Source organism: Suncus etruscus, chromosome 17, assembly GCF_024139225.1.
Source record: "Suncus etruscus isolate mSunEtr1 chromosome 17, mSunEtr1.pri.cur, whole genome shotgun sequence".
Taxonomy (NCBI): domain Eukaryota; kingdom Metazoa; phylum Chordata; class Mammalia; order Eulipotyphla; family Soricidae; genus Suncus; species Suncus etruscus.
The window spans coordinates 21,472,380-21,496,894 of NC_064864.1; the positions used below are offsets into that span (position 1 = coordinate 21,472,380).

A 24,515-nucleotide genomic window follows, 5' to 3' on the forward strand; every position below is an offset into this window, starting at 1 on the left:
CACACACACACACCAAAACCTAGCGCTGCTGTCAAGTCATATGTCAGCAAGTAACAGTCTCCATATAGACAACTATCCCCAGACTCAGATCCTGAGAGCTGGGACAACTAGGTATTCTGACGTTTCCCTCCATATTGTCATGCTCATATTACATTAGAGCCATTTCAGCTGGAGGAGGGCAGATAGCTTCCCCACCAGCCCTTCAGAGGTACAAGCAGTTCTTTGGGGAGGTGGATTTTGAAAAGGTTGGGGCAGAGCCCAGAGTGCCAGCATCCCATATGGTCCCCCAAGACTGCCAGGGGCAATTTCTGAGCACAGAGCCAGGAGTAACCCCTGAGCACCACTGGGTTGGCCCAAAAACAAAACAAACAAGAAAAGAAAAGAAAGAAAAGGTGGGGGAAGAGGGAACAGACATGGTGTGTGTGTGTGTGTGTGTGTGTGTGTGTGTGTGTGTGTGTGTGTGTGTGTGTGTGTGTTTCCAGGATCAAGCCCAGACAAGGCAAATACTCTATGGCTGAGCCAGCTCTGCAGCCCCCAGACAGAGCCCTACGATGAAGCCACACTCAGTCCACATTGTCTTCCTCTCTCATGTGTGCCTGCCCAGAAGTAATGACCAACCAGAGAGTCCTGAAGGGTGTGAATGCAGTGAGAAAATGTGAAGTAGAGCAGGCTGAGTGAGGCCACATTGGAAAAAGTGCCCTGGGAACCTTTTGGCAGGTGAGGCTGAGTACCCTGACCTCACTCAAAGTTGTCCCATATTCCAGGGCCTTCTTCCCCTTTCCTATCTCCCACATTCCACAGTCTCCCTCCTGACCTAACCAACTCTCCACTACCCTGCTGTTGCCTTTGGAAGAAGGTGCAGATCAAGACTATTGCCCTGTGCAGGCTTTCAAGACTGTTCTCTTTCCATCAGCACCAGACTGCGGAGAGCCAGGATGTCCCAGGGCCCTGACTGCTTGACCACTCAGCAGTGGATGAGCATATGCATTGAGGCTGAGGAACACAGATTCTTTATATGAGCAGAAAGAAGAAATATCCTGGGGCTGGAGCGGTGGCACAAGCAATAAGGCATCTGCCTTGCCCGTGCTAGCCTAGGATGGACCGAGTTTCAATCGCCCGGTGTCCCATATAGTCCCCCAAGGAGGAATTTCTGAGCACATAGCCAGGAGTAACCCCTGAGCATCAATGGGTGTGGCTGAAAAAACAAGAAAATAATTAAAAAATAAAAACAAAGAAAGAGAGGATAGAAAGAGAGAGAGAGAAAGAGAGAGAGAGAAAGAAAGAAGAAACAAAGAAAGAAAGAAAGAAAGAAAGAAAGAAAGAAAGAAAGAAAGAAAGAAAGAAAAAGAAAGAAAGAAAAAGAGTGAGAAAGAAAGAAAGAAAGAAAGAAAGAAAGAAAGAAAGAAAGAAAGAAAGAAAGAAAGAAAGAAAGAAAGAAAGAAAGAAAGAAAGAATAAGAAAGAAAAGAGAGGGAGGGAGGGAGGGAGTGGGAGAAAGAAGGAAGGAAGGAAGGAAGGAAGGAAGGAAGGAAGGAAGGAAGGAAGGAAGGAAGGAAGGAAGGAAGGAAGGAAGGAAGGAAGGAAGGAAGGAAGGAAGGAAGGAGGGATATCCAAAATGTAACTTTTGGCCCATGTGGCAAGTTTGTGTTGACTTCGTTTTCTTGTTTTGGGGCCACACCTGATAGTTGGTGGGAGCCAATGTAATGCTTGAGATTGAGTGCTGCTTCCCATGTGCAAAGCATGGACCATCTTTTCAGCCCAGAATATTTCACTATTGTTTTGGTTTTTGGTTTACACACAATTGTGCTCAGGGGTTATAACAATTACTGGACTCTGGAGATCATGTAATGCTGGGGATCAAACCTGGGTCTCCTATGTGCAAATCATGTACTCCAGCCTTTTGATCTATCTCCTAGAGGTTCATGTGAACTTTATTTATTTATTTATTTATTTATTTATTTATTTATTTATTTATTGGTTTTTGGGTCACACCTGGCAGCGCTCAGGGGTTCCTCCTGGCTCTACACTCAGAAATCGCTCCTGGCAGGCTCAGGGAACCATATAGGATGCCAGGATTCAAATCACTGTCCATCCTGGGTTGGCTGTGTGCAAGGCAAATGCCCTACTGCTGTGCTATCAGTCCTGTTCCAGTTTTTTTTGTTTTTTAATTCTCCAGCCCTTTTAACCATGGCCTTCAGACTCTATATACCTTTTTGCTCTCACCTGGAGCATGCAGTTCTGTGAGGTGAAGGATAAAGACTGGTAGGGGCATTCACTAACAAAACGGAAGATGGGCTGTGTGGGGCCAGAGCAGTCAGCCTGCAGCCAGGCTACTAACTGAGAAATTCCATGCCAGGAAGTTGTTATCAACGAGTTCTCACACTTCAAAGTGTCCTCTCTGGGATCCACAGAGTTAGCATATGCTGTGAGTGTTGGAAGCCCAGGTTTGTTGTGTGGTATGTTTGGGTTTGGTTTAGTTTGGTTTGGGGGCCACATCCAGCGATACTCGGGGCTTTCAGGGATCAATATTGGTGGGTCTTCTCAGTTGATTGCAAAATAAGTGCCCTACCAGCTTTAGCACCTCTAACTCCTGGATGCCCAGTTTTGATACCCCAAACCACATGGTCTCCTTGAACACCTCCAGATTTTGGCATCAGAACAAACACTTTGATGGCCAAGTGGAGTCAACACAGAAGTCCAAAGAGGTTTATGGGACTGGAGAGATAACATGGAGGTAGGGTGTTTGCCTTGCATGCGGAAGGACAGTGGTTCGAATCCCGGCATCCCATATGGTCCCCCGAGCCTGCCAGGAGCGATTGCTGAGAGTAGAGCCAGGAGTAACCTCTGGGTGCTGCCGAATGTGACCCAAAAGCCAATAAAGAAGTCCAAAGAGGTTTGACACAGTCCAGTTGGAGCAACTGGTCGAGTGCTGAGATCTTCCCAGCGAGACTGAATCTGGATCTCCAAAAAGACTGAATCGTTGGGGGGGGGGGGAGTGTCCAGGAATTTGCACCACGCAAATTTGCTCATGGGGCATCACTGGTTTGGATCCCGGGAGCTGTGGGCCACGAGTGGGCTGGGTGGGTTTCTCCAGATTTGACTGCAGAGGTTGGAACAAGGGAGCTGAGGCTCCCCATACCTTTGCCTGGTCCCGGGACCTCCAGGATTGGGGCCACCCCCAGAGAACTCGGAGACCCGCCAGGGCTCCCCAAGCAGTGCGCAGCGCCCTAATATGTTCTTTCCTCGCCCGCACTTGGTGCCAGCCTCTTCCTAGGGGTGGCACCGAGGGCATCCCGCGCGCCCCCACCGTGCTGCCCGGCCAGCCCCCGCGTGCCGATGCGGTGCGGATTTGCAGCTGCAGCCGGAGGATTAGCGCGCTCCGGGCCGGCGTGGATGGATTAGCCGGCTCGGACCCACTCAGCGGGCGAGCGGTCTGGGGATTAGGGCGCGTTCCTTCCCCGACGTATATAATATTCCCTCCGGGAGCGGCTGCCAGCCAGCCAGCCAGCCAGCCGAGCTTGGGCATGGCACAGGCGGTGGGCACGGCGAGCCTCCGGGGTCCCGGGCGGCCCTGCCCCTTTTCCATCGAGCACATCCTCGCCAGCCGGCCCGAGGGCAGCAGCACACCGAGTCCGAGCCGGGCCGCACGGCCACCAACGCAGCCCACCGGCCCGCAGAGCCCCGCGCCGCTGCCAGGGGAGCCCGGCACGCCGGAGGCTGCGCCCTGCGCCTGCTGCTGCTGCTGCGGTCCCCGCGGGCCCCCGGAGCCAGTCGCAGGGCTAGGTGAGTGAGTGGGTGGGTGGGTGGGTGGCTCGGGGACCCCACGGGCACCACACCCACCAGTGGGTGCCCAACTGGATCCTGGATCCCCGCAGGATCGCGCCTGCCGTGGGCGCTCAGGCTGGGACCCGCCGCTGCGCCTTTGCGCTTGGCACCGCCGCCTCCGATACCGGCGCCCCCGGGGGGCGGCTCTGGGACGCTGCCCAGCTCCGGGGGTCCCGGCCCGCAAAGACGCACCCGGCGTCATCGCACCATCTTCAGCGAGGAGCAGCTGCAAGCTCTGGAGGCGCTCTTCGTGCAGAACCAGTACCCCGACGTGGGCACGCGGGAGCGCCTGGCAGGCCGCATCCGTCTGCGCGAGGAGCGCGTGGAGGTAGGTGGGTGCAGGAAAGAAAGTTCAGCGCGCGGGGTGAAAGCTGGACTTCCTCCCTTCACTTTGGGCTAAGCGAATTAATTGCACAACCAGAATGGATTTTCCAGAATCTCAGAGGGGTGCCCAAGAGGCAAAAGGGACACCCCACCCGGGGAGGTGGGAGGGCGGGTAGGAAGGTGCTCCTGCGGGCCGAGAGTCGGCAGAGGCGGTACAGGAAAGTGCAGGTTTTGAGCCTGGATCACCTTATCCTCTTCGCCTGCTGTTGAAGGAGACTGTGGGCCCAGGAGAGATGGTTAAACATGGTCTTTGGGACAGGGCCTCCCTCACCAGTGCCATTTCTCAGGTCTGGTTCAAGAACCGCCGGGCCAAGTGGCGACATCAGAAGCGCGCATCCGCGTCCACCAGGTTCCTGCACGGGGCCAAGAAACTCCCCAAAGACAGCTGCTGAGGTTCCTGGATTCAGGATCAAAGACTGACTCTTCTGATGGTGGAGGAAGAGGACAGCCGCTCTCCTACACGCCTGGTGCTGGGCACAGCTGCAGCACCTCTGTGTTCCATTCCTCCATTGCAGGTGGGGGTAGAGGGCTGGCTGTTCTCAGGCAGGAGAGGCATAGTGGGCAAAAAGCAGGTCAGCTTCCTCATCTTACCACTGGACACCTAGGACAGGAGTTTTGCCACTACTGGGATCCCAAATTCCGAGTGCAGACCTGTCTCCCTGGGGGGTGAGGGTGATGTGCTGAATTCCCAGTGTTCACCCTCCCACTTCCTGAAGCAGAGTGGGTAGTGTCCATGTTTCCCGGGGTACAACATCTTTCTGGTTCTCCTTCTAAAGTGGGCTGCTTAGAATTTCCACCCACCACCCCTTTCAGTCTAGGAATGCTGAGTGGCGCTGACTGAAACATCTCAACACTATGAAGCAGTTGGTTGGTTTTTGTGTTACTTTTTTGCTATTGGGCAGTTGAGAAGCCTTTTGTTGTCACTCGCTTTTCCTTTTCCACCAGTCAACGGTTCATCTGCAGGACCCAGAGAATCATACTGGAGGAGTTCATACTAAGAAACCTCTCCCAGCCCCAAACTCCTTAATCTTGAGCCTTGGGCAAATGCCAAAAAATAAATAAGCTGCTACAAACAATTTCGAGCTGGTCTAGGATCTTACAGTGCCTTGGGTCCATCCTGTGCCCCCCCACCTGTCTCTCCTCCCACTTCTCAGACTAGGGTTCAGTATGTTTGAGGAACAACCCACGGAGTTCTCAGGCCAGGGAGTGATGGAGCAGAACATATTCCTCTGTGGAATGTGGCCTAATTCCCTGGGCCTGGGAAGACTGTATGGTGTTGGTCTGTTTCGGGGATGGAGGGACAGGCCTTGGCTTTGTTCCTTGAGGGAGTCCCAAGCTGTGTATATTCCTCCCACCATCTCTGCTCTCTAGTGGGACAAGATCTTCCACTGGGGTGACATGCCTCTGCCTCTGCCAAGTCATTATCTCTTTGCTGTCATCCTGGCTCCAGAGTGAAGATGTGAGAAATGATTTTGATTCTCCAAATAGTCTCATATAGGAGGTCCAGAACCCCCAGTAGCCTTCTCATCTGGCTTCAGAACCTCCTTCTGCATTCTTAGAGGTCCTGGAGGGAATGGGTGTCTAGAAGGAGGCCCAGCATAAAAGGAGCAGTATTGGAAATTGTCTTGTATGTGGCTGACCTGAGTTTGATCCCCAACATTTCATATGGTTTCCTGAGCACTGCTAGGAGTAATTCCTGAGTGCACCCAAAGATACCTCATGGGCATTGTAGAGTGTGGCCCCAAAACAAAACGAAACAAAAAGGAGCATTTCTGGGTCTATCCAAAGCTGGACTGGACTCCATGCAGCAGTCACTGTCTCCCAACCAGCGCTGCCTGACCCTGCTTGGGCTTCTGGGAAGGCAGATTCATCTCCACATACCTCTCTCAGGGCTACACCCTTTTGGCTACCTCAAGATCCATGAGTCTTGATCTGAGTGGCTATTTGTCATTGTTGGGGCAGCCCATCATCAGAGCCCCACCTTTGAGGGATGGGTGACTATTCTGCCTTCCTGCTTTTTGTCTTGCTGTGTGGACAGATGGCCTTTAACACTGGTGTCCTTGGGCTGATCCTGTTGCCCTCCTTCATCTCCAGTATCTCTACCCTAAGGCTCTGATTACCATCTTCTCTGCCATATCAACATCCCTATCCCAAATCTTTACCCTAGAGCTGGTATTTATGTGCTGCTGCCCTTTGATTACCTCACTACGAACCTGGAGTGAAAGAAAATCTCCCTCACTGTGACCACCAAGCTGAATGCAGACTGGCTTTGCCCCTCAAGTGTAAGCGCACTGCATATGGATCCTGGCACTTTTTTTTAAATCTGTTTATTTATTTCTTTTTTGGTTTTTGGGTCACACCCGGCAGCGCTCAGGGGTTACTCCTGGCTCTATGCTCAGAAATTACTCCTGGCAGGTTCGGGGGACCATATGGGATGCCGGGATTCGAACCACTGTCCTTCTGCGTCTAAGGCAAACACCTTACCACTGTGCTATCTCTCGGGCCCCGGATCCTGGCACTTTATAGTCTTGTCTCTCCTGATACTGGATCTTTGCTCTTGCTCTGCCTGCAGCACCACATTTATGCATGTTTTTCTGTATCTGCAACCTCTTCCAGCCAAGTAAAACTTCCCATGAATGCCTCCTCTGTCAGAGTCCCCATGTATATAAAATCTTCCTTGCATATGTTTGCTGCATTTGGAACACCTATTAGTGGATGACCTAACCCAGACTTGCCTTCTTGATCTCATTGTAAACAGCAGGAGGGAAGGAACCATAAAGACATTCCTAGAGAATAAATCACCACAAAATTTAGGGTCTAATGTACTTGGTTAAATGTAATTCACAACCTTTCTTTGAAAACATGACTGATCCTTTCTGAGAAAAAATGCTTAGGCAGGGCCCGGAGAGATAGCAGAGCAGCGTTTGCTTTGCAAGCAGCCGATCCAGGACCAAAGGTGGTTGGTTTGAATCCCGGTGTCCCATATGGTCCCCCGTGCCTGCCAGGAGCTATTTCTGAGCAGACAGCCAGGAGTAACCCCTGAGCACGGCCAGGTGTGGTCCAAAAACCAAGGGGAAAAAATGCTTAGGCAATTTCCCCCTTCAAGGAGAATTAACCCTTTCCTGGGAAGTCCCCTATGGCTTTCAAGGGTCTAGGAAATGTTTTTGTTTTCTGTTTTTGTTTTTGTTTTTTTTTTTTAGTTTTTGGGTCACACCCAGCGGTGCTCAGGGGTTACTCCTGGCTGTCTGCTCAGAAATAGCTCCTGGCAGGCACGGGGGAGGGATTCGAACCAACCACCTTTGGTCCTGGATCGGCTGCTTGCAAGGCAAACGCTGCTGTGCTATCTCTCCGGGCCTTTTTTTTTTTTTTTTTTTTTTTTTTTTTTGAGGGGGGCACACACAGCAATGTTACTCCTGGCTCTGCATTGAGGCATCATTCCTGGCAGTGCTCAGGGACCATATGAGATGCTGAAGTTGAAAACTCGAGCGACTTGAGCGCAGGGCAAGCACCTTACCTGTTATACTATCTCTCTGACCCTGGATTTAATTTTTTAACCAGGAGTTTCTTATTGAGATGTAGTATTTTATTTTATAAAAATCAAATAGAAAAAATAGAAATAAAAAAATAAAATAGAAAAAATTTGCCTTGGGATGGTGTAATATTTGAGTAAAAAAAAAAAAAAAACACTTTAAAACGTGCATACAGGGGCCCGGAGAGATAGCACAGCGGCGTTCGCCTTGCAAGCAGCCGATCCAGGACCAAAGGTGGTTGGTTCGAATCCCGGTGTCCCATATGGTCCCCCTGCCTGCCAGGAGCTATTTCTGAGCAGACAGCCAGGAGTCACCCCTGAGCACCGCCGGGTGTGGCCCAAAAATAAAAATAAATAAATAAATAAATAAATAAATAAATAAATAAATTAAAAAGTGCATACGAAAAAATTGTGTGCTTTAAAACGCATATATAGAAAATTTCGTGAAAGGTGTTCTTGTGGGTCATAGAGAAACATAAACGCAGCGCTTATTTGTAAGAAAGTGGAATTCTAAAGAACTGTTTCCATTCAGAAGCGATAGAATGTTTCCCAAACGCACGACCAACTAACAACACACATCGCCCCCTGGCGCTCACAACGTTAAATGCACAGGACCACCGCGGTGGGGGGGGCGGGCTAGTCGACGTCATCAAAAAGCGCCTGCCGGCCCCAGGAACGCACCGTTTTCCTATTGGCCGGCTGTGTGAGGCGCATGCGCACTTTGCGCGATCTAGTTTTCCCCGCCCCTTCCCGACCCTGTGACGTCACAGGACGCCGCCGGAGAGGTCCTGGGATGGCGATGGAGACTCCCGGAGCCTCGGCCCGGGCCTTGTTGCTCTCCGCGGCCGCGGCAGGGCCACGGAAGAAGCGTGCAGCGGAGGAGGCTGTGACGACTGTGGCGGGCAAGCAGCGGGTCCTGGAGGAGGAAGAATACATCGAGGTAAGTAGGACCCGGGGTGGGCAGGAGGGATAGCATGAAAGTAAGGCGTTTGCCTCGCATGCAGAAGGTCGATACTTCGAATCCCGGCATTCCAGATGTTCCCCCGAGCCTGCCAGGAGCGATTTCTGAGCGTAGAGCCAGGAGTAACCCCTGAGTGCTGCTGGGTTGTGACCCAAACACCAAAAAAGAAAAAGAAAAAAGAAATAAGGGCTGGAAAGATAGGAGATAAGGTGTTTGTTTTGCAAGCAGATGATTCTGGTTGAATTCCCACTATCACTTCTATCACATCTGGTCCCCTAAGGACTGGCAGGGGTCACTCCTGAGCAGAGTTAAGGATCGCCCCATAAGCATTGCTAAGAGGGGCCCAAACACCCGCCCTCTCATAAAGACACACATAAAAATAAAACACCAAGGCTGGAGCGATAGCATGGATGTAGGGCGTTTGCCTCGCATGCAGAAGGACGGGGGCTCGAATCCAGGCATCCCCCTCTGGTCCCCTGAGCCTGCCAGGAGCGATTTCTGACCCAGGTGCACACGCCAGTCACTTCTGGCCCCCGCTGCTACAGATTTCACTCTGCTCCTTCGTCCTGGGTTGTGTGTGGCCATCCTCATGGAGTCCGTGACCCCTTTGTGGACACAAATAGGTGTCCAGACAAACCCCACGATGATGGAAGTATCTTTGAGGCCCTCCTTGGGAAGAGATGGGGCAGCTATGTTGATATGTGCTGGTGGCTCAGGAGAGCAAGATTTCCTTAGGAAACAAGTAGGGTTTTGACAGATTGGAAGACTGGTGGTAAAGAATTTTCTAGAAGGTGATAGTCGGAAGTGCATGGGGCCGGTGAGGTGGCGCTAGAAGTAAGGTGTCTGCCTTGCAAGCGCTAGCCAAGGAAGGACCGCGACCCGCGGCTCGATCCCTCAGCGTCCCATATGGTACCCCCAAGCCAGAGGCAATTTCTGAGCGCTTAGCCAGGAGTAACCCCTGAGCATCAAATGGGTGTGGCCCGAAAAACCAAAAAAAGAAAAAGAAAGATAGTCGGAAGTGCAAAGACAGCAACATTGTTGGGTGAGCGGGCAAACCTTCGGGGATTCACTGTAGTATGTCTCAGACCTTTACAATCAGGTGCTGCCTCTGGCACTGTGGACAGCTGGTACACTGCATGCGCCACTTAACAGCAAAATTGGGGCCCAGAGGGATAGCATGGAGGTAGAGCATTTGCCTTGTATGCAGAAGGATGGTGGTTAGAATCCCGGCATCCCATATGGTCCCCCGAGCCTGCCAGGAGCGATTTCTGATCATAGAGCCAGGAGTAACCCCTGAAAGCTGCCGGGTGTGACCATAAAAACAAAACCAGGGCCCGGAGAGATAGCACAGCGGCGTTCGCCTTGCAAGCAGCCGATCCAGGACCAAAGGTGGTTGGTTCGAATCCCGGTGTCCCATATGGTCCCCCGTGCCTGCCAGGAGCTATTTCTGAGCAGACAGCCAGGAGTAACCCCTGAGCACCACCGGGTGTGACCCAAAAAAAACAAAAAACAAAAACAAAAACAAAACAAAACCCAGCAAGGTTGGTCCATCTGGAGGTGCAGAGTTGGGCATCTGAGCTAGCGCTGGTGTGGGTGGAGACCCATCACCCAGAAAACAGATTCGGGTTAAACCCTCTCTCCCACCCCAAGAAAGGCATACACAGACTGAAGATGACAACATCGGCATTGGTCCCATGGATGCACAAGTGGAGCCAGCAAATGAGAATGACCTATTACTTTAAGAAGCGTTCCCTGAGAGTCAGGATCAGAGTAATGAATGGTGTTGCAGCAAGGCCCCTGGGGTGGGCATCCTTGTAAAAAAGTGCAAGACAAGTTGTATGGGGGTGTGTGGTCATCAAGCATCTTAGGCATGTCAATAGAGCGATAGGTGGCCTCTCCTGATGGCAGCTTGAACTTCCAGTCGCTCTGTCCCATAGGGTCTTCAGACTGTCATCCAGAGAGACTTCTTTCCTGATGTGGAGAAGCTGCAGGCACAGAAGGAGTATCTGGAGGCTGAGGAGAATGGAGACTTGGAGCGGATGCGCCAGATTGCCATCAAATTTGGCTCTGCCCTGGGCAAGATATCTCGAGAGCCTCCTCCACCTTGTAAGAGCCACACACACCCCACACCACCCCAGTTGCAGGAAGAGTGAGCATTTGCTGAACTTTTGTTTCAGGCTTATGTTCATTTTGTCCCCTCTTCCTACAGATGTGACTCCAGCCACATTCGAAACCCCTGAGGTGCATACAGGCACTGGAATGGTGGGTGCCAAGCCCCGAGGTCGAGGCCGAGGTTTGGAGGAAGGTGATGGTAAGGGCCCACTTTCTCTGAAATGTTAGATCCCTTGTTAATACCCCCTGTATGGCCCTAGAAGAGTAGTCCAGAACAGCTTTGTGTTTTCTGGAGGAGTCTGAATGGCAGCCCAAAGTCAAAGAGGCCTGTTCTATAGAGTGAAAGCTCTGGGTGTGGCTTCTACAGGTGGGATGGCTCTTTGACCCTATGGAATGGTAGAGTTGCTGGCTCTCACCAGACTACTCACTGCCAGTTTCCCTCCACCCCCATCCCAGAGTCTCCTGGACCTCATAGGGTCCTGTCCTTGCCACTTCCCTAAGCTGCCTCAGACCTCTGTACTGGTGTCTTCTGAGTTGGCCCCTCTCTCTTTGTGACTCATGCCTATCCCTTCACATCTCTGCCCTGATGTCACCTCTACTGATAAAGTAGAGGATAGAGGGTAAAGTCCCAGCACGTCCAGGACCCTGTGCCCTCCTGCCTGGCTTAGTTTGCTCATCACATAACTTGACTCTCACAGACCCCTTTCTGCTTGTGGTTGTTCCATGCACGTGTTTTTTCTTGTTCCCATCTGTGACCTTTATTTAGAACAGCACACAGCATGTGTGGATAGCCAAACAAGTTGTCTTCAGTCTATTTTCTGGGAGTTCTGGTACTTCTCGATTTTATGGGGGGTGGGAGTGATTCAAGGAAAAGCCCAGGAGTCCTGTTATGCATGAGTAGCACTTCCTCACAGTTGATCAGGACTTCAGTCAGCAGAATGTCAGTGCACATACAGTCGGTCAGTGAGCTCTTCTCTATTATGCTCCAAACTGCTGTGTTCTCTGCTCCCACTAACCTGATATTTTCTGTTTTAAAACTGCTCTAAAAGCATTCATGTCTGAGGCTTGGTTCTGATTTGCAGTGAATCATAAGACAATGTATAGGTTGTTTTCCTGAAATATGCTTCTTTACACTAATCAGAAAACTCCTCTACCAACCAAAGAGGGGCTGGAGAGATAATACAGGGGTTAAGGCATTTGCTTAGCATCTGCCTGCGGCCATAACACAAATTCAAGTCCCAGCACCACACACAGTCTCAGGAGCACTGTCAAATGCCACCAGGCATGTTCTCAAAACAAAACAGATAAATAGTACTATTAGATACTATTTAGGAATGGGAACCACTTCCACTCTCGGTCAACAGGCAGGACACTTGGTTTGAGGCCGCATCTGCCTTGCAGTTGTAGAATGAGGCATGACTCATTTTTCCCACTTCTCTGATGTCAGGACTGGAACTTTGTGCAAAGGAATGAGTAGCATGTATTGAAACTGTCATTTGGCAGGATACAAGTGTTAATGTAGGGTAGTAGGGGATTTTTCCTTTGATGTGACTCTGGAATAGAACTGCCTCCTGGGCACACTGCTTTCACTGGAGGTAGAAAGAGTGGAGGGTGGGCTGGGCAGTAGCAGTGACTCTGTGCCCTGAGGCCCTGGTTCAGCACCCCTCCCAGCAGGCTGAGAGAGCCACAGAGCATAAACATTAGGAGGGAAGGAAAGCCCCCTGTGGAGGCTTTGGCTGTAGGACCTTGAGGACAATGCTCTTCGGGTGGGGTAGACCTGCTGTGGTCACCCACTCTTTTGCTCTGAATCTGTCCCATGTCGCTTAGCTTTTCTAGGCAACTAGAATGGTTAGTTCTGTGACAGTGTGGAGTCTCAAGACATGCCCCATAGAAGGATGGGTGTCCAACCTGCTGGTCAGGTGCCATGGTTTCTGGAACCTTTCGGCTCCAAGGAGGTGTTTATTTGGGTCCTGGTCTTGTCACCCCCTGAGCAGGAGATATGGCTGAGGAGGAAGAGACGGAGAAGGAGGCCCTGCCCAACCTTGATGCCTTCCTGAGCCGGTACACAAGCGAGGACAATGCTTCCTTCCAGGAGATCATGGAAGTGGCCAAAGAGAAGAACCGCGCGCGCCATGCTTGGCTCTACCAGGCTGAGGAGGAGTTTGAGAAGGTGTCCTGGGGTGCAGCAATTGTGGGCTCTAGCTCAGGTGGGGGGAGTCCCAGGTGGGCAGTGCCTAAGGGCCTCTCTCACCCTCCCTCTCCCCCTGTGATGCAGAGGCAGAAAGATAACCTTGCCCTCCCGTCAGCAGAGCACCAGGCCATCGAGAGCAGCCAGGCGGGTGTGGAGACCTGGAAGTACAAGGCCAAGAACTCCCTCATGTACTACCCAGAAGGTTAGTGGACCAGAGGCATGGATGCGTGGGGGTGTCCCTTCCTTCCAGGCCCTTGGGCTCTGGGTCTGTCTCAGGGCAATGTGGATCGGTGTGTGCAGTCAGCTGGGAGAGACACCCTCCCCGCTGCCCCCCATTCTATGGTACCTGAACGCAGTCCTGTGCCTGATACCCACTGCTGTCCGCACTGCTCCTCAGGTGTTCCAGATGAAGACCAGCTGTTTAAGAAGCCCAGACAGGTGGTGCATAAGAACACTCGCTTCCTCAGGGACCCCTTCAGCCAGGCTCTGAGCAGGTCCCAGCTGCAGCAGGCTGCTGCCCTCAATGCACAGGTGAACGACAGCCCTGCAGAGGCTGTGTGTGCAGGTAGCCTTGGCTGCCCCTCTTCTTCTCCCTCCCTCCTTCCTTCTTAATTTTTCTGGGTGGGAGAGTCACAGTTTGCTTTGCTCAGGTCTTAGTCCTGGTTCTGAGTGGCTCTAGTGGGGCTCAGAGAAACCTGTGGGGTACCAGGGATTGAACCCTGGTCAGCCATGTGCAAGGCAAGTACTCTACCTGCTGTACTGTTGCCCCAATCCCATTGGTTGTGCCTCTTTATTTATTTATTTTGTCTTTTGGGTCACACCTGGCAACTGGCTTTATGCTCAGAAATCGTTCCTGACAGGCTCGGGGGATCATATGGGATGCCGGGATTCGAACCACCGTCCTTCTGTATACAAGGCAAATTCCTTACCTCCATGCTATCTCTCCGACCCCCATGGTTGTGCCTCTTAGTTGGAGCCTGTGAGGCACGACTCTTGAGTTTTTCTCAGCCTGTGTGGTTTTTGTGGGCACTATCTCAGTCAGGCATATTTTGGGGCCTCAGATCTGTACCACCCCCCGGGTCCAGGGTATAAGAGAAGAGAAACTGCTGAGCCGGGAGTGTGTCTCAGTGGCCTGGCTTAGGCCTGAGCTGGATCCTGACATTATCCCTTGCCCCAGACTTACCATTCCCACACCTGTGCGTTGGTGTAGGCTGGGCAGGACTTTTAGGGGCTGGAGGTGCTTCTGGATAAAGCCCAGAGGCTGTAGGCTGGGAAGCGGTGGGAAGGATGGTTCTATGCAGTAGCTCTGTATTCATAGGTGGAAGACGAGAGCAGCTAGGCACAGGCTCCTGGTCAGCTCAATCCCAGTCAAGGACCTAGTCGGGAGAATCCAAAAGTAGCCCATGTGGGCCTCAGTTGAGGGTCTCCGCACTGCCCTGGACAGCAAGGAGAGCTGCTCTGGCTTGCAAAGCCTCTCTGCCTGGTGCTTAGTGCTGTGAGAGGACAAGATCCTTCCTCTCTTTCACCTGAGGGCTGTTCCTCCACTTTGGGACCCCGACTCTGCCTGTTGTAGTGTCTGCACACTGTGCACGCCTTGCGCCGCCTGGCTGGAAAGAACACGCTTGTTTCTCACACTAACCTCTCTGCTTGCTCCAGCACAAACAAGGCAAGGTGGGTCCTGACGGCAAGGAACTGATCCCCCAGGAATCCCCCCGAGTGGGTGGATTTGGATTTGTTGCCACTCCATCTCCAGCTCCTGGTGAGAAACAGACCTTTGGGAATTCAAACCCCACCCCCAGATGGGATTGCCTGGCTGCCTCACCTGGGTGAAGAGCCATCTGCCCCCAGGTGGAGCGTCCTCAGTGCAGGACCCTTGTTTGCTTGGCTTGAGCTGCTGTTTCCTGCCAGAGGGTGGGAAGACAGCAGCTTGTCTCGGGAGGGTGGGAGGAAAGTGGGCCAGGCCTGCCTCGGTGTTTGTTAGCAGGGTGCTCTGAGGGTCTGGGCCAGGTATGTTCCCACCTGTCTCCCATGACTGAGGAGGTATGGGTACTCTCTCTGCAGGTGTTAGTGAGTCCCCGCTCATGACCTGGGGGGAGGTGGAGAACACCCCCTTGAGAGTGGAAGGGTCGGAAACACCTTACGTGGATAGGACGCCGGGGCCAGCCTTCAAGGTAGGCCATGGTCAGGGGAGCCCTGACAGGGCTAAAGGGAGACATAGCCAGAGCCTTTGAGGCTCTGCAGAAGCTCTGGCGGGGGAACTGGGGTGCAGGATGTCCTGGGGCAGGATGACAGGCAGGTTGGTGAGATGGGGAGGACTTGGGAGGGGTGAGCAATCACCAAGGCAGGGTGGTGGGGCCCCTCCTGGAAGCCAGGAGACGCCTGGCTGTCAGCAAGAAGATGCTGCGTTGTCCTCTGGCTGCACACCAGGACTTGGCACCCTTGCTGAAGCAGCTTCAGGCTCTTGTTTTCAGGGTGGGGTAGGACAAGGCAGCTGGGTGGCAGGTGCTGTCAGTGGAGGTGATCTCTGTGGGCGGCGGGATGCCCCAGTCCAGTCTGCATAGTTTATTGGGGAGACTGAAGTGTGAGATTTCCACAAGCTGGGAGCACGGAGGCTTTGTTGGGGCGAGGGCACGATGCAGAGGAGCACTCTCAACAGTGAGGGGCTGCTGCCTTGTAGATCCTGGAGCCAGGACGAAGGGAACGGCTGGGGCTGAAGATGGCCAATGAGGCTGCTGCCAAGAACCGGGCTAAGAAGCAGGAGGCTCTTCGTAGAGTGACGGAGAACCTGGCCAGGTGAGGGGGCAGCCTGACCTGTATTGGAGAGGTGTATGTCACTCCCTCTCCCTACCACCCCCATTCCCTGATCCTGGACGTACCTAGGGTTCAGATCCTCTAGCCAGGAGCATGGCCCTGTAAGCCAGGACTTGGCCCCTTTCTGCGTTCCTTCTCCCCCTTTTGGGCCCTCTGCTGAGAGCAATGGCCTGCCCTGTGAAGACAGTTCCTCGTTGCCCCAGGGACAGTGGTGTGCTGTCATTTTCCCTCAGAGCTGGGCTTGCTGCCTGGACCAGCATTTTGCAGGGTCCAAGTCCCAGTGAGGCACTGTCTTTTCTTCTTTTTCCCTTGGCGTGAAGGGAAGTCCTGTTGATTCAGGGCCTGGTCCAACCTAATCTTGTTTTTCTTATTAGCCTCACTCCCAAGGGCCTGAGCCCCGCTATGTCTCCAGCCTTACAGCGACTTGTGAGCAGGACAACCAGCAAGTATACAGACCGGGCCCTGCGGGCCAGCTACACCCCATCCCCAGCTCGCTCCACCCACCTCAAGACTCCAGCTAGTGGACCCCAGACACCCACAAGCACACCCGCTCCTGGCTCAGCTACTCGGACCCCCCTCAGCCAGGACCCGGCCTCCATCACAGACAACTTGCTGCAGCTCCCGGCGCGTCGGAAAGCCTCAGACTTCTTTTAGGCCCAGGCCCAAATTGGATGGAATCTGCATGGAGCCTGCAGGGTGGGCCTCCGCCCCGCAATGGACTATGGCCTTCTGCAGATCCAGACCTAGGCACTGATTCACAGGAGATCTAGAAGAAAGGTGCTGGCACCGGACAAACCAGGCCTCGGCGTCTCTTCCTGTGCCCCCTCGGAGCCTCTCCTGTGAGTCCCACCTCTTTCTACTTGGCTCTCATTAAAGAGCACCTTGGACACGTGGCTTGGCTGTCCCTCTCGCATTACCTAGTGGGTGACGCCTCAGGCTCAGAAGGGCCAAAAGTTAGGGGGACATTGTGAGGTAGGGATCCTTTCCTGCTGCCTTGATCATGGCTGCACGCCCTAGGGCCCATAACTCTGAGCTGGAAGGTCTCTGTTCCATTCTTCACTTCCTTACCCCAGCTTTTGTGCTCTGGGCTAGAGGGGGCAGGTTGGGGAGCCAGCCTACAGGTCTCCAGATGAGGATGGCTGAGCCCCAACTGCACCTTCCCCTGGTCCCATGGTTTTCCAGACCCTGCTGCCCACTGTCTCAGCTTGCTCCTTGTTTGCCTCTGTCCCAGGGCACCCAGGCCCGACTTGCCTTATGCTGCTGAGTCACCCAACCTCTGGAGCTCCCACGATGGTCCCCTGGACACAGTGTCCAAAGTCATAGTCTGGGACCCAAGACCTGGTGCCCGAGAGTCACGGGGCTTGTTGATTCACTGCTGGGAGAAGCTCCCCCCCGCCCGCCCCCCCCCCCCCCCCCCCCCCCCCCGCCCATGCTCAGCCCTCACTTCCTCCTGGTGGGACTTCCTGTGTGCTGGCATTATACCTGCTGCCAGCCTGGACCCTGTGGCCTTTGTTCCTGCCAGCTGCTGGGTTGGCAGGTGAGTATGGACTCAAGAATAGGCTACCCATGTGGAAAGGCCACTTTTGTTGTTGTTGTTGTTGTTGTTGTTGTTGCTACATCTGGCAGTGCTCAGGGGTTACTCCTGGCTCTGCATTCAGGAATCACTCCCGGTGGTGCTCAGAGGATTGACCCCAAGTTGGTTGTATGCAAGGCAAAACACTCTACCTGCTGTGCTATCTATCGCTCCAGCCTGGGAAAACCACTTTTGAGGTGCTTGCTTTGGGTTGAGAAAGGTGGGCTTGGGCCCAAGAGAACCCACCCCCAGGAACTGGGGGGTAATGTTGGACGTATGAATAAGATACTGAGGAAGTAGTGCCCAGTCAGGCCTCCTATAGGTTAGTGCTGCCGTGGACTGGCAGTTGGGATGGGGAGTGTGCAGCCGAGTGACACATCAGCAGGAAGGGGGCAGGTTTGCTGTCCAGGGTGACAGGAGGGCCTGGATTAGTGTGGCCCCAGGGGGATGGGATTTAAACTCACAGATGCCAGTCATGGAGATGGCAGCAAGGCAGATCGCAGAAAGGGCCGTATGCCAAGTGGAAGGGCCAGCTTGAGTCACTCTCTCGGAAGTGGTGGCAAATGCCTGCTAAGCACTGCAGGGCCTGGTGGGGGGCTTCAGCCATGGTCCTTGGTGCCTAGCAGGCCTCACTGCGAGTCTGCCTAGGCTGGGACCCCGTGCCCTGGACCTACCCCCCGGAGACCCCACACTGCAGGAGGGCGGTTGGCTGAGTCCTCGAGAAAAAGACTCCGCAGGGGCCACTCTCGATGCTTATATTCACTCTGTGGTTTATTTGGCGGTCAGTAATGAACGTCTTTGCTACTAAGTGGAAGAAAGCTAATAGAACGTAATCAAAATAGTGGTTTAATTGACCGATTTTACTTGTTCCTTGCACCTGTGCCTTCTTCAGCTCCTACCTGCCTACGCTTACGTGGGTGCGGTCCATGCGCCACGCCCCTCGGCCCTCTGCATGCTATGTGCTCGCTTTCCCTGGCTCCATTCCGGGAGTGTGATGGTTGTCTTTGGCTCTAGAGGTCTCGGCCAGCCGTTCCTCCACCTTGTCGTCATTCTCAGCCGCCACCAGCAGCCGGTGCTGGGGTTTGACCCCCAGCTTGTGGTCGGGCCTATGCTCAGGCTTGTGCTCGGACCGGTGCTCAGGCCGATGCTCGGGCCGTGCACCTGGCCGGGCATCCAGTTTGCACTCAGCCCGGTATTTGCCTTCTCCCTCCCTCTTGAAGGAGGAGGAAGACATGGCTTTGGGCTTTGGGAGCTGCAGCCACGCGTGGCTGAGGATCTCGTCAATGTGCAGACGCCGGTTAACATCGGGCTGCAGGATGCGGTAGATGAGGTCCTTGCACTCGCCCGTCAGATTCTTGGAGCGGGGGAAATCCACGCGATGCTCCTTCTGGATGCGCAGCATCTTCTTGATGTCCGTGTCATCGTAGGGCATGGAGCCACAGACCATGATGTAGAGGATCACGCCCAGGCTCCAGATGTCGTACACCTTGGGCTGGTAGGGGATGCCCTGCAGCACCTCGGGGGCTGCGTAGGCCGCAGACCCGCAGAAGGTCTTGCTGAGGATGATGCGCCCACTGCCATCCCGCAGGCAGCGCTTGGAGAAGCCGAAGTCGGACAGCTTGATGTTGAAGTCCTTGTCAAGGAGAAGGTTCTCGCACTTGAGGTCTCGGTGGACAACGTCCAGGTCATGGCAGTACTTGACGGCCGAGGAGAGCTGACGAAACATCTTGCGAGCCACGTCCTCATGCAGGGCTCCCCGGCACTTGATGAACTCGAGGAGGTCGCCCTGGACACCGAGCTCCATGACGATGTAGATGCGCCCGTCAGACGTCTCGAAGATCTCGTAGGTCTTGATGATGGAGCGGTGGTTCACCGTGGCCAGAATGTCCATCTCCCGGGGAAGGAATCTCTCCACAAAGTCCGTGGGCGTTTTCTTGCGGTCGATGATCTTGACCGCCACGTTGAACTTGAGGCGCTCGGAGTAGGCAGATTTGACTTTAGCATAGGAGCCCTTGCCGAGATTGATACCCACGATGTAACCCTTCTTCCTTAGGACCGCGGCATCATCCATGGTGCCAGGGGCGGCTGGCGCTGCCGCCTTCTACATCCCCTCCCCACATGTGCCAGCGGGCATCGTCCTCATGTGCACTGTAGGGAGCTATGTGCCTGGGTGGGCCCAGACTTGGAGGGGGGGTGGAACGCTTGGCATTGTCTCTCCGTGACTTCAGCATGTGAAGTCATAAAGCTGGCTGCTGTCAGTGGGGACTGGACTGGAGGGACTGCACCCTAGAACCCTGGGAGCCAGGCCAGCTTGGTAGGAGCACCTGCACCCCCTCCGCAGGAAGGAAGCAGCCCCAGGTCTCTGGTAACCCCCTGCCACTCCTCACAGTGGATTCCCCATCTCAAGGCAAGCCTGGAAAAGTGTGCCTAGTCCCCAGCCTCTGTCAGACCATCAGCCCAGGGCTCATTCCTTGGCACTAGGGACTGGCCCTGCATTGGTTCTGGTCCGAGGAGGTCCAGTCCTGCAACCCCATCTAGGAGGAACTGCCTTGGTCTGACCAAGCTAGGTGGGAATGTGGAGGTCCAAGCCTGGTGCTGAGAGCCGGCTGACTGAGCACAGTGACTCAACAGTGGTGAGGTGGATGCTGACACACACAGGCCAGTGGTGCTGCAGGGCCCCTAGGCCTGAGCAGGTGGGCAGTGTGTGTCCTGGGGGATTGGCACTGGCCAGAGGATTAGCCAGGTTCCAGGCAGGGCGAGGAGTGGGTTGGTTCTAAGAATGGCCTATCCCCATCAGGAGGGAGGTGAGGACTGTCAGAGCAGGAACCAGGGCAGAACTATGGCCTTTCTCTTTTCTTTTACCTTCTTGGGTCACTCAGAAATAGTGGTTACTTCTGGATCAGCACTGCTCAGGGGTTTCTCCTAGTTCTGAACTCAATCACTCCTGGTGGTGCTTGAGGAACCATATGGGTTGCCATGGATTGAACATAGGTTCAATGTAACTATCCCACATACAACTATACCAGGACCCACACGTTTGTATCTCAGACTCTCTTTGGTACCTGGGATGAAAGTGAATCGGATGTTGCTCCGAGGGACACACGCAGGCTGGGGCTGAGCCCCACAATATGTAGTGTCTGACATTTCTTAGGCTAGGGAATGACCATAAAGGTACCATAAAGTACTAAGTGCTGGCCAAACATGGGGGAGTCCCTGGTGGGCAGAACAGAGAGAACAGTTTCCTCCATTCAGGAGGGCATGAGAATTAGGTCTGTATGTAGAAAACCCCCATCACCACTGACCATCAGTTAAACTGCAGTGTAGGGGGGATTTTGAGCCCAGGTCAGCCCTGAAGGCAGAAGGGACCCCTTTTCTGCTTTTCTGCAGGAAGCCACCCTTCCCAGGCTTTTCTTACCTGCCCCCTACCACAGCTCCCAGGGCCCCTGTGGGGTGTGTGTGAGGGAGGCAAGACATTGCAGAGCTCCCCTCTTCATGGACAAGGGAGTGCAGTCAGTCAGGGAAGAACGTTCACCTTGGGGACTACATTAATATAGTGATTTATTGCTTCTCTAGCCATGTGGGTTACCAAGCTCACGGGGAGGGAGGAGGGAAACAGAAAATAGTGGCTCATCCCAGACTGCCTTCCTTCTCTGGACGGCCCCATGGCTATTTCGAAGCTCTGGCTGGAAGCCATGAGCTCTTGTTTTATTGCCTGTCAGCCCCCTGGGCTGAGAAAGGTTCACTAGGAGTGTGTCTCTGGAGGCTGCATGGGAGTAACCCCTTCCTCTTTCTCCTTGCTTGGACGCTGGTCAGCAGCAGGAACTAAGACTTCAGTATGCTTTGATGATGTAGGCTCTTGGGCTTTGGTTTCAGAAGGTGTTGCGGGCTTTGGCTCTTCCTCGGTGTCCATCTTGGAAGCAGACTTATTTTCAGTTCCAGGTTGTTCAGAGGTCCAGGATTCAGCACCTCGGGAAGTCTCTCCCTCCTTGCTGATGTTTACAGAGGACAGGCCCCGTGTCTTGGGCTGCACCCAGCAGTGGCTGAGGATCTCGTCAATTTGCAGCCGCCGGTTGACATCTGGCTGGAGCATGCGGTAGATGAGGTCCTTGCACTCACCCGTCAGGTGCTTGGAGCGGGGAAAATTCACGCGATGCTCCTTCTGGATGCGCAGCATCTTCTTGATGTTGGAGTCATCGTAGGGCATGGAGCCACAGACCATGATGTAGAGAATCACACCCAAGCTCCAGATGTCATATACCTTGGGCTGGTAGGGGATGCCCTGCAGCACCTCTGGGGCCGCATAGGCCGCAGACCCACAGAAAGTCTTGCTCAATGTCAGCCGGCCACTCTCATCCCGCAGGCAGCGCTTGGCAAAGCCAAAGTCCGACAGCTTGATGTTGAAGTCCTTGTCAAGGAGAAGGTTCTCACACTTGAGGTCTCGGTGGACAACATCTAGATCATGGCAGTACTTGATGGCTGAGGAAAGTTGGTGGAACTTCTTGCGAGCATCCTCTTCATGCAAGGCTCCCCGGGTCTTGATGAACTCAAGGAGATCACCCTGGACACCGAGCTCCATGACGATGTACACTTTGCCATCGGACGTCTCGAATATCTCGTAGGTCTTGATGATGGAGCTGTGGTTTAGCATGGCCAGAATCTCAATTTCCCGGGGAAGGAATTTCTCCAAGAAGTCGGCGGGGGCTTTCTTGCGGTCGATGATTTTGATCGCCACGTTGATCTTGAGGCGCTCAGAATAAGCGGATTTGACTTTTGCGTATGAGCCCTCTCCCAAATTTATCCCCACGATGTAGCCTCGCCGCTTGAGTACGGCAGCATCATCCATAGTGCCAGGAGAGCCCAGTGCCTGTGAGACTGCCCTCTACATCCCTGCAGGACATGGGCCATTTACAGTCTGGACAGTCTGCTGGGCTGGCCAGGCCTGTTGTCCCCTGCTTCCCAAAGGCCAACACTCTGGGCTGGAACGTTGAGCATTATCTCCCAGGTGACTTCAGTGGGTGAAGTCACAAAGGAAGGTTCTGGGGAAATGAGGCTTTGGCCTCAGCCACTTGGGCTTGGAACCCCTGAAGTCTAGCCAGTAGGCAGGAGCAGAATGAAAGTGAGCAGAGAGCAGCTTCACATTTGGCTGTGACCTGAGGTAGGAAAGATGCTGTGCTATGGGGGACATGTTGGAGACAGCTTGAGAAGTGGTAGGCCAGAGCCAGTGAGTAGAGTGCTTGCCCTGCACACTGCTGACCCAGGTTCAATCCCTGACATCCCTATGGTCATCTGAGTCCTCCAGACTGATCCCTGAGTGCAGAATAAGGAGTAAGCCCTGAGCACAGCTGGGTGTGGCCCAACTCCCCAGCCCCCAAAGAAGTGGTGACCCAAAGAAGCAGCATGGGGGGGGGGTCCAAGAGTGGTGGTGGTTAGTTATACAAGGAATAAAGACTGGCACGTGACCAACCCTGGTTTGAATCCCAGCACCCCAAGCATCACCAGGAGTGATCACTGAGCACTGGGTATGCTCCTAAACTAAAAAACTTTGTGGCTTAAAATCCAGAAAGGAGGGAGAAGGGAGGGCTGGTGCCTGGAAACTGAGACACATAGAGAGCTACCTCAAAGAGACAATGACCTCACCAGGCACTGGAGATGTAAGGGGAAAGCATAGATGACTTCTCTGTCTTCCTGCTTTATCTCTGGCTGCCCTTGATGATGTGCATGTGAAGCTAATATCCTATGGGCCATAAGATGGAGCCAGAAGCAGTGGTAGAAGAGGGGGGCCTGCAGGGGCAGAGATTTCAGTGTTTTGTCAGGTCCCTTCATGGCAGACTGGGGTGTCTACTCCACTTTTTTCTCTTCACCGGAAACATTGCTCGTCAGTCTCAAAGAAGTTCTTGGGGAGAGACCTGGTGGAACAACCAGCAGGGATTGTTTTTTTGAGAGTCAAGATTCCCAGGGAGGGCCGGGTAGGTGGCGCTGGAGGTAAGGTGTCTGCCTTGCAAGCGCTAGCCAAGGAAGGACCACGGTTCGATCCCCCGGCGTCCCATATGGTCCCCCCAAGCCAGGGGCGATTTCTGAGCACATAGCCAGGAGTAACCCCTAAGCGTCAAACGGGTGTGGCCCAAAAACCAAAAAAAAAAAAAAAAAAAAAAAAAGATTCCCAGGGAGTTGTTCCTGGGATGACAACTGTGGATGCGACACAGGGACCATTGTGCAACACGAGAGCCGTCTGCTCACAGACCCATCTGTGTCCTGCTCTGGCCATACTGAAGGGGCAGGAGCAGGCAGATTTGGTCTGGCCTTGTTGGACCGATATTAGGAAATTCTCTTCTGTGACCCGAGTGTCCAGGATGGGTAGGACTGCTGGTGGCAGGGGACTTTGGAGCCAGACCTGGTCAGGCCCAAAGGATTGGCCCATACTCTTCTCTCACCTCCAGCCCCTTCTCCCCCAACTCATACCCTGTGCCAGACTTCACATGCTTGACTGGTGGTCCTTCTTCCTGTATCCTGCTGAGGACACCCCTATTTGCTCTCGCTCCTTCCATGGTCATCTGGTTCCCTCCAGATGCTGCAAGGTCAGCACTTGGAGCCCTCCCCTGTGGGTGTGCTCTCATGCAGTGGCCTCTGCTGTCAGCATGGCTCCTCACAGCTGGCCCCTCCAGAGGCCTGCTCTGTGCCATAGTCTCCCACACACCCGAAGGGCTTGCACCTGGCTTTCTTCTCAAATTGAGACATCTTGAGTGGTGTGGTAAAGCATCATCTGCCGAGTACTTACAGTGCAGGGCCTCCTTCCCTGCTCCCAGACCCTCTTCAGAGACAGTTCCCTCCAATTTGCCTTGGCCCTTTTCTACAGCACTTGGGCCTTAAGAAAAGACGACTTTAAGGCTCACTCTGGGGGGCCGGGCGGTGGCGCTGGAGGTAGGGGGCCTGCCTTGCCTGCGCTAGCCTAGGACGGACCGCGGTTCGATCCCCCGGTGTCCCATATGGTCCCCCAAGAAGCCAGGAGCAACTTCTGAGCGCATAGCCAGGAGTAACCCCTGAGCGTCACAGGGTGTGGCCCAAAAACCAAAAAAAAAAAAAAAAAAAAGGCTCACTCTGAGGCGGCAGGTGTGCAAGGTGTGAAGACCCTT

At 53.8% G+C, this 24,515-nt stretch overlaps 4 protein-coding genes across 5 annotated transcripts; 2 read left to right on the plus strand and 2 right to left on the minus strand.

Moving 5' to 3' along the window:
• Positions 1-3,523: 3,523 nt before the first annotated feature.
• GSC2 (goosecoid homeobox 2) lies at positions 3,524-4,600 on the plus strand. The gene is made up of 3 exons (XM_049764663.1): positions 3,524-3,782; positions 3,875-4,152; positions 4,496-4,600. Exons 1-3 carry the CDS (start codon positions 3,524-3,526, stop codon positions 4,598-4,600), a joined length of 642 nt encoding a protein of 213 aa, XP_049620620.1.
• A 3,917-nt stretch (positions 4,601-8,517) lies between these two features.
• Positions 8,518-16,705, plus strand: ESS2 (ess-2 splicing factor homolog). Of its 2 annotated transcripts, none has more exons than XM_049764621.1 (10): positions 8,518-8,677; positions 10,636-10,804; positions 10,908-11,009; positions 12,802-12,980; positions 13,086-13,203; positions 13,399-13,532; positions 14,658-14,760; positions 15,063-15,172; positions 15,679-15,794; positions 16,187-16,705. In XM_049764621.1, the coding sequence occupies exons 1-10, from the start codon at positions 8,531-8,533 to the stop codon at positions 16,464-16,466; spliced, it is 1,458 nt and encodes a 485-aa protein (XP_049620578.1). In that variant the 5' UTR covers positions 8,518-8,530; the 3' UTR covers positions 16,467-16,705. The 2 variants fall into 2 exon arrangements, with proteins under 2 accessions (XP_049620578.1, XP_049620579.1); XM_049764622.1 differs by having other exon boundaries at positions 12,805-12,980.
• Positions 16,706-18,340: 1,635 nt separating this feature from the next.
• LOC125995094 (testis-specific serine/threonine-protein kinase 2) lies at positions 18,341-19,461 on the minus strand. Its single transcript, XM_049764646.1, has 2 exons — positions 18,528-19,461; positions 18,341-18,491 (listed from the first exon to the last, which is right to left on the minus strand). Exons 1-2 carry the CDS (start codon positions 19,454-19,456, stop codon positions 18,341-18,343), a joined length of 1,080 nt encoding a protein of 359 aa, XP_049620603.1. The 5' UTR covers positions 19,457-19,461.
• A 1,666-nt stretch (positions 19,462-21,127) lies between these two features.
• Positions 21,128-22,228, minus strand: LOC125995092 (testis-specific serine/threonine-protein kinase 1-like). Its single transcript, XM_049764643.1, has one exon. The coding sequence runs from the start codon at positions 22,226-22,228 to the stop codon at positions 21,128-21,130; it is 1,101 nt and encodes a 366-aa protein (XP_049620600.1).
• Between the last annotated feature and the right edge of the window lie 2,287 nt (positions 22,229-24,515).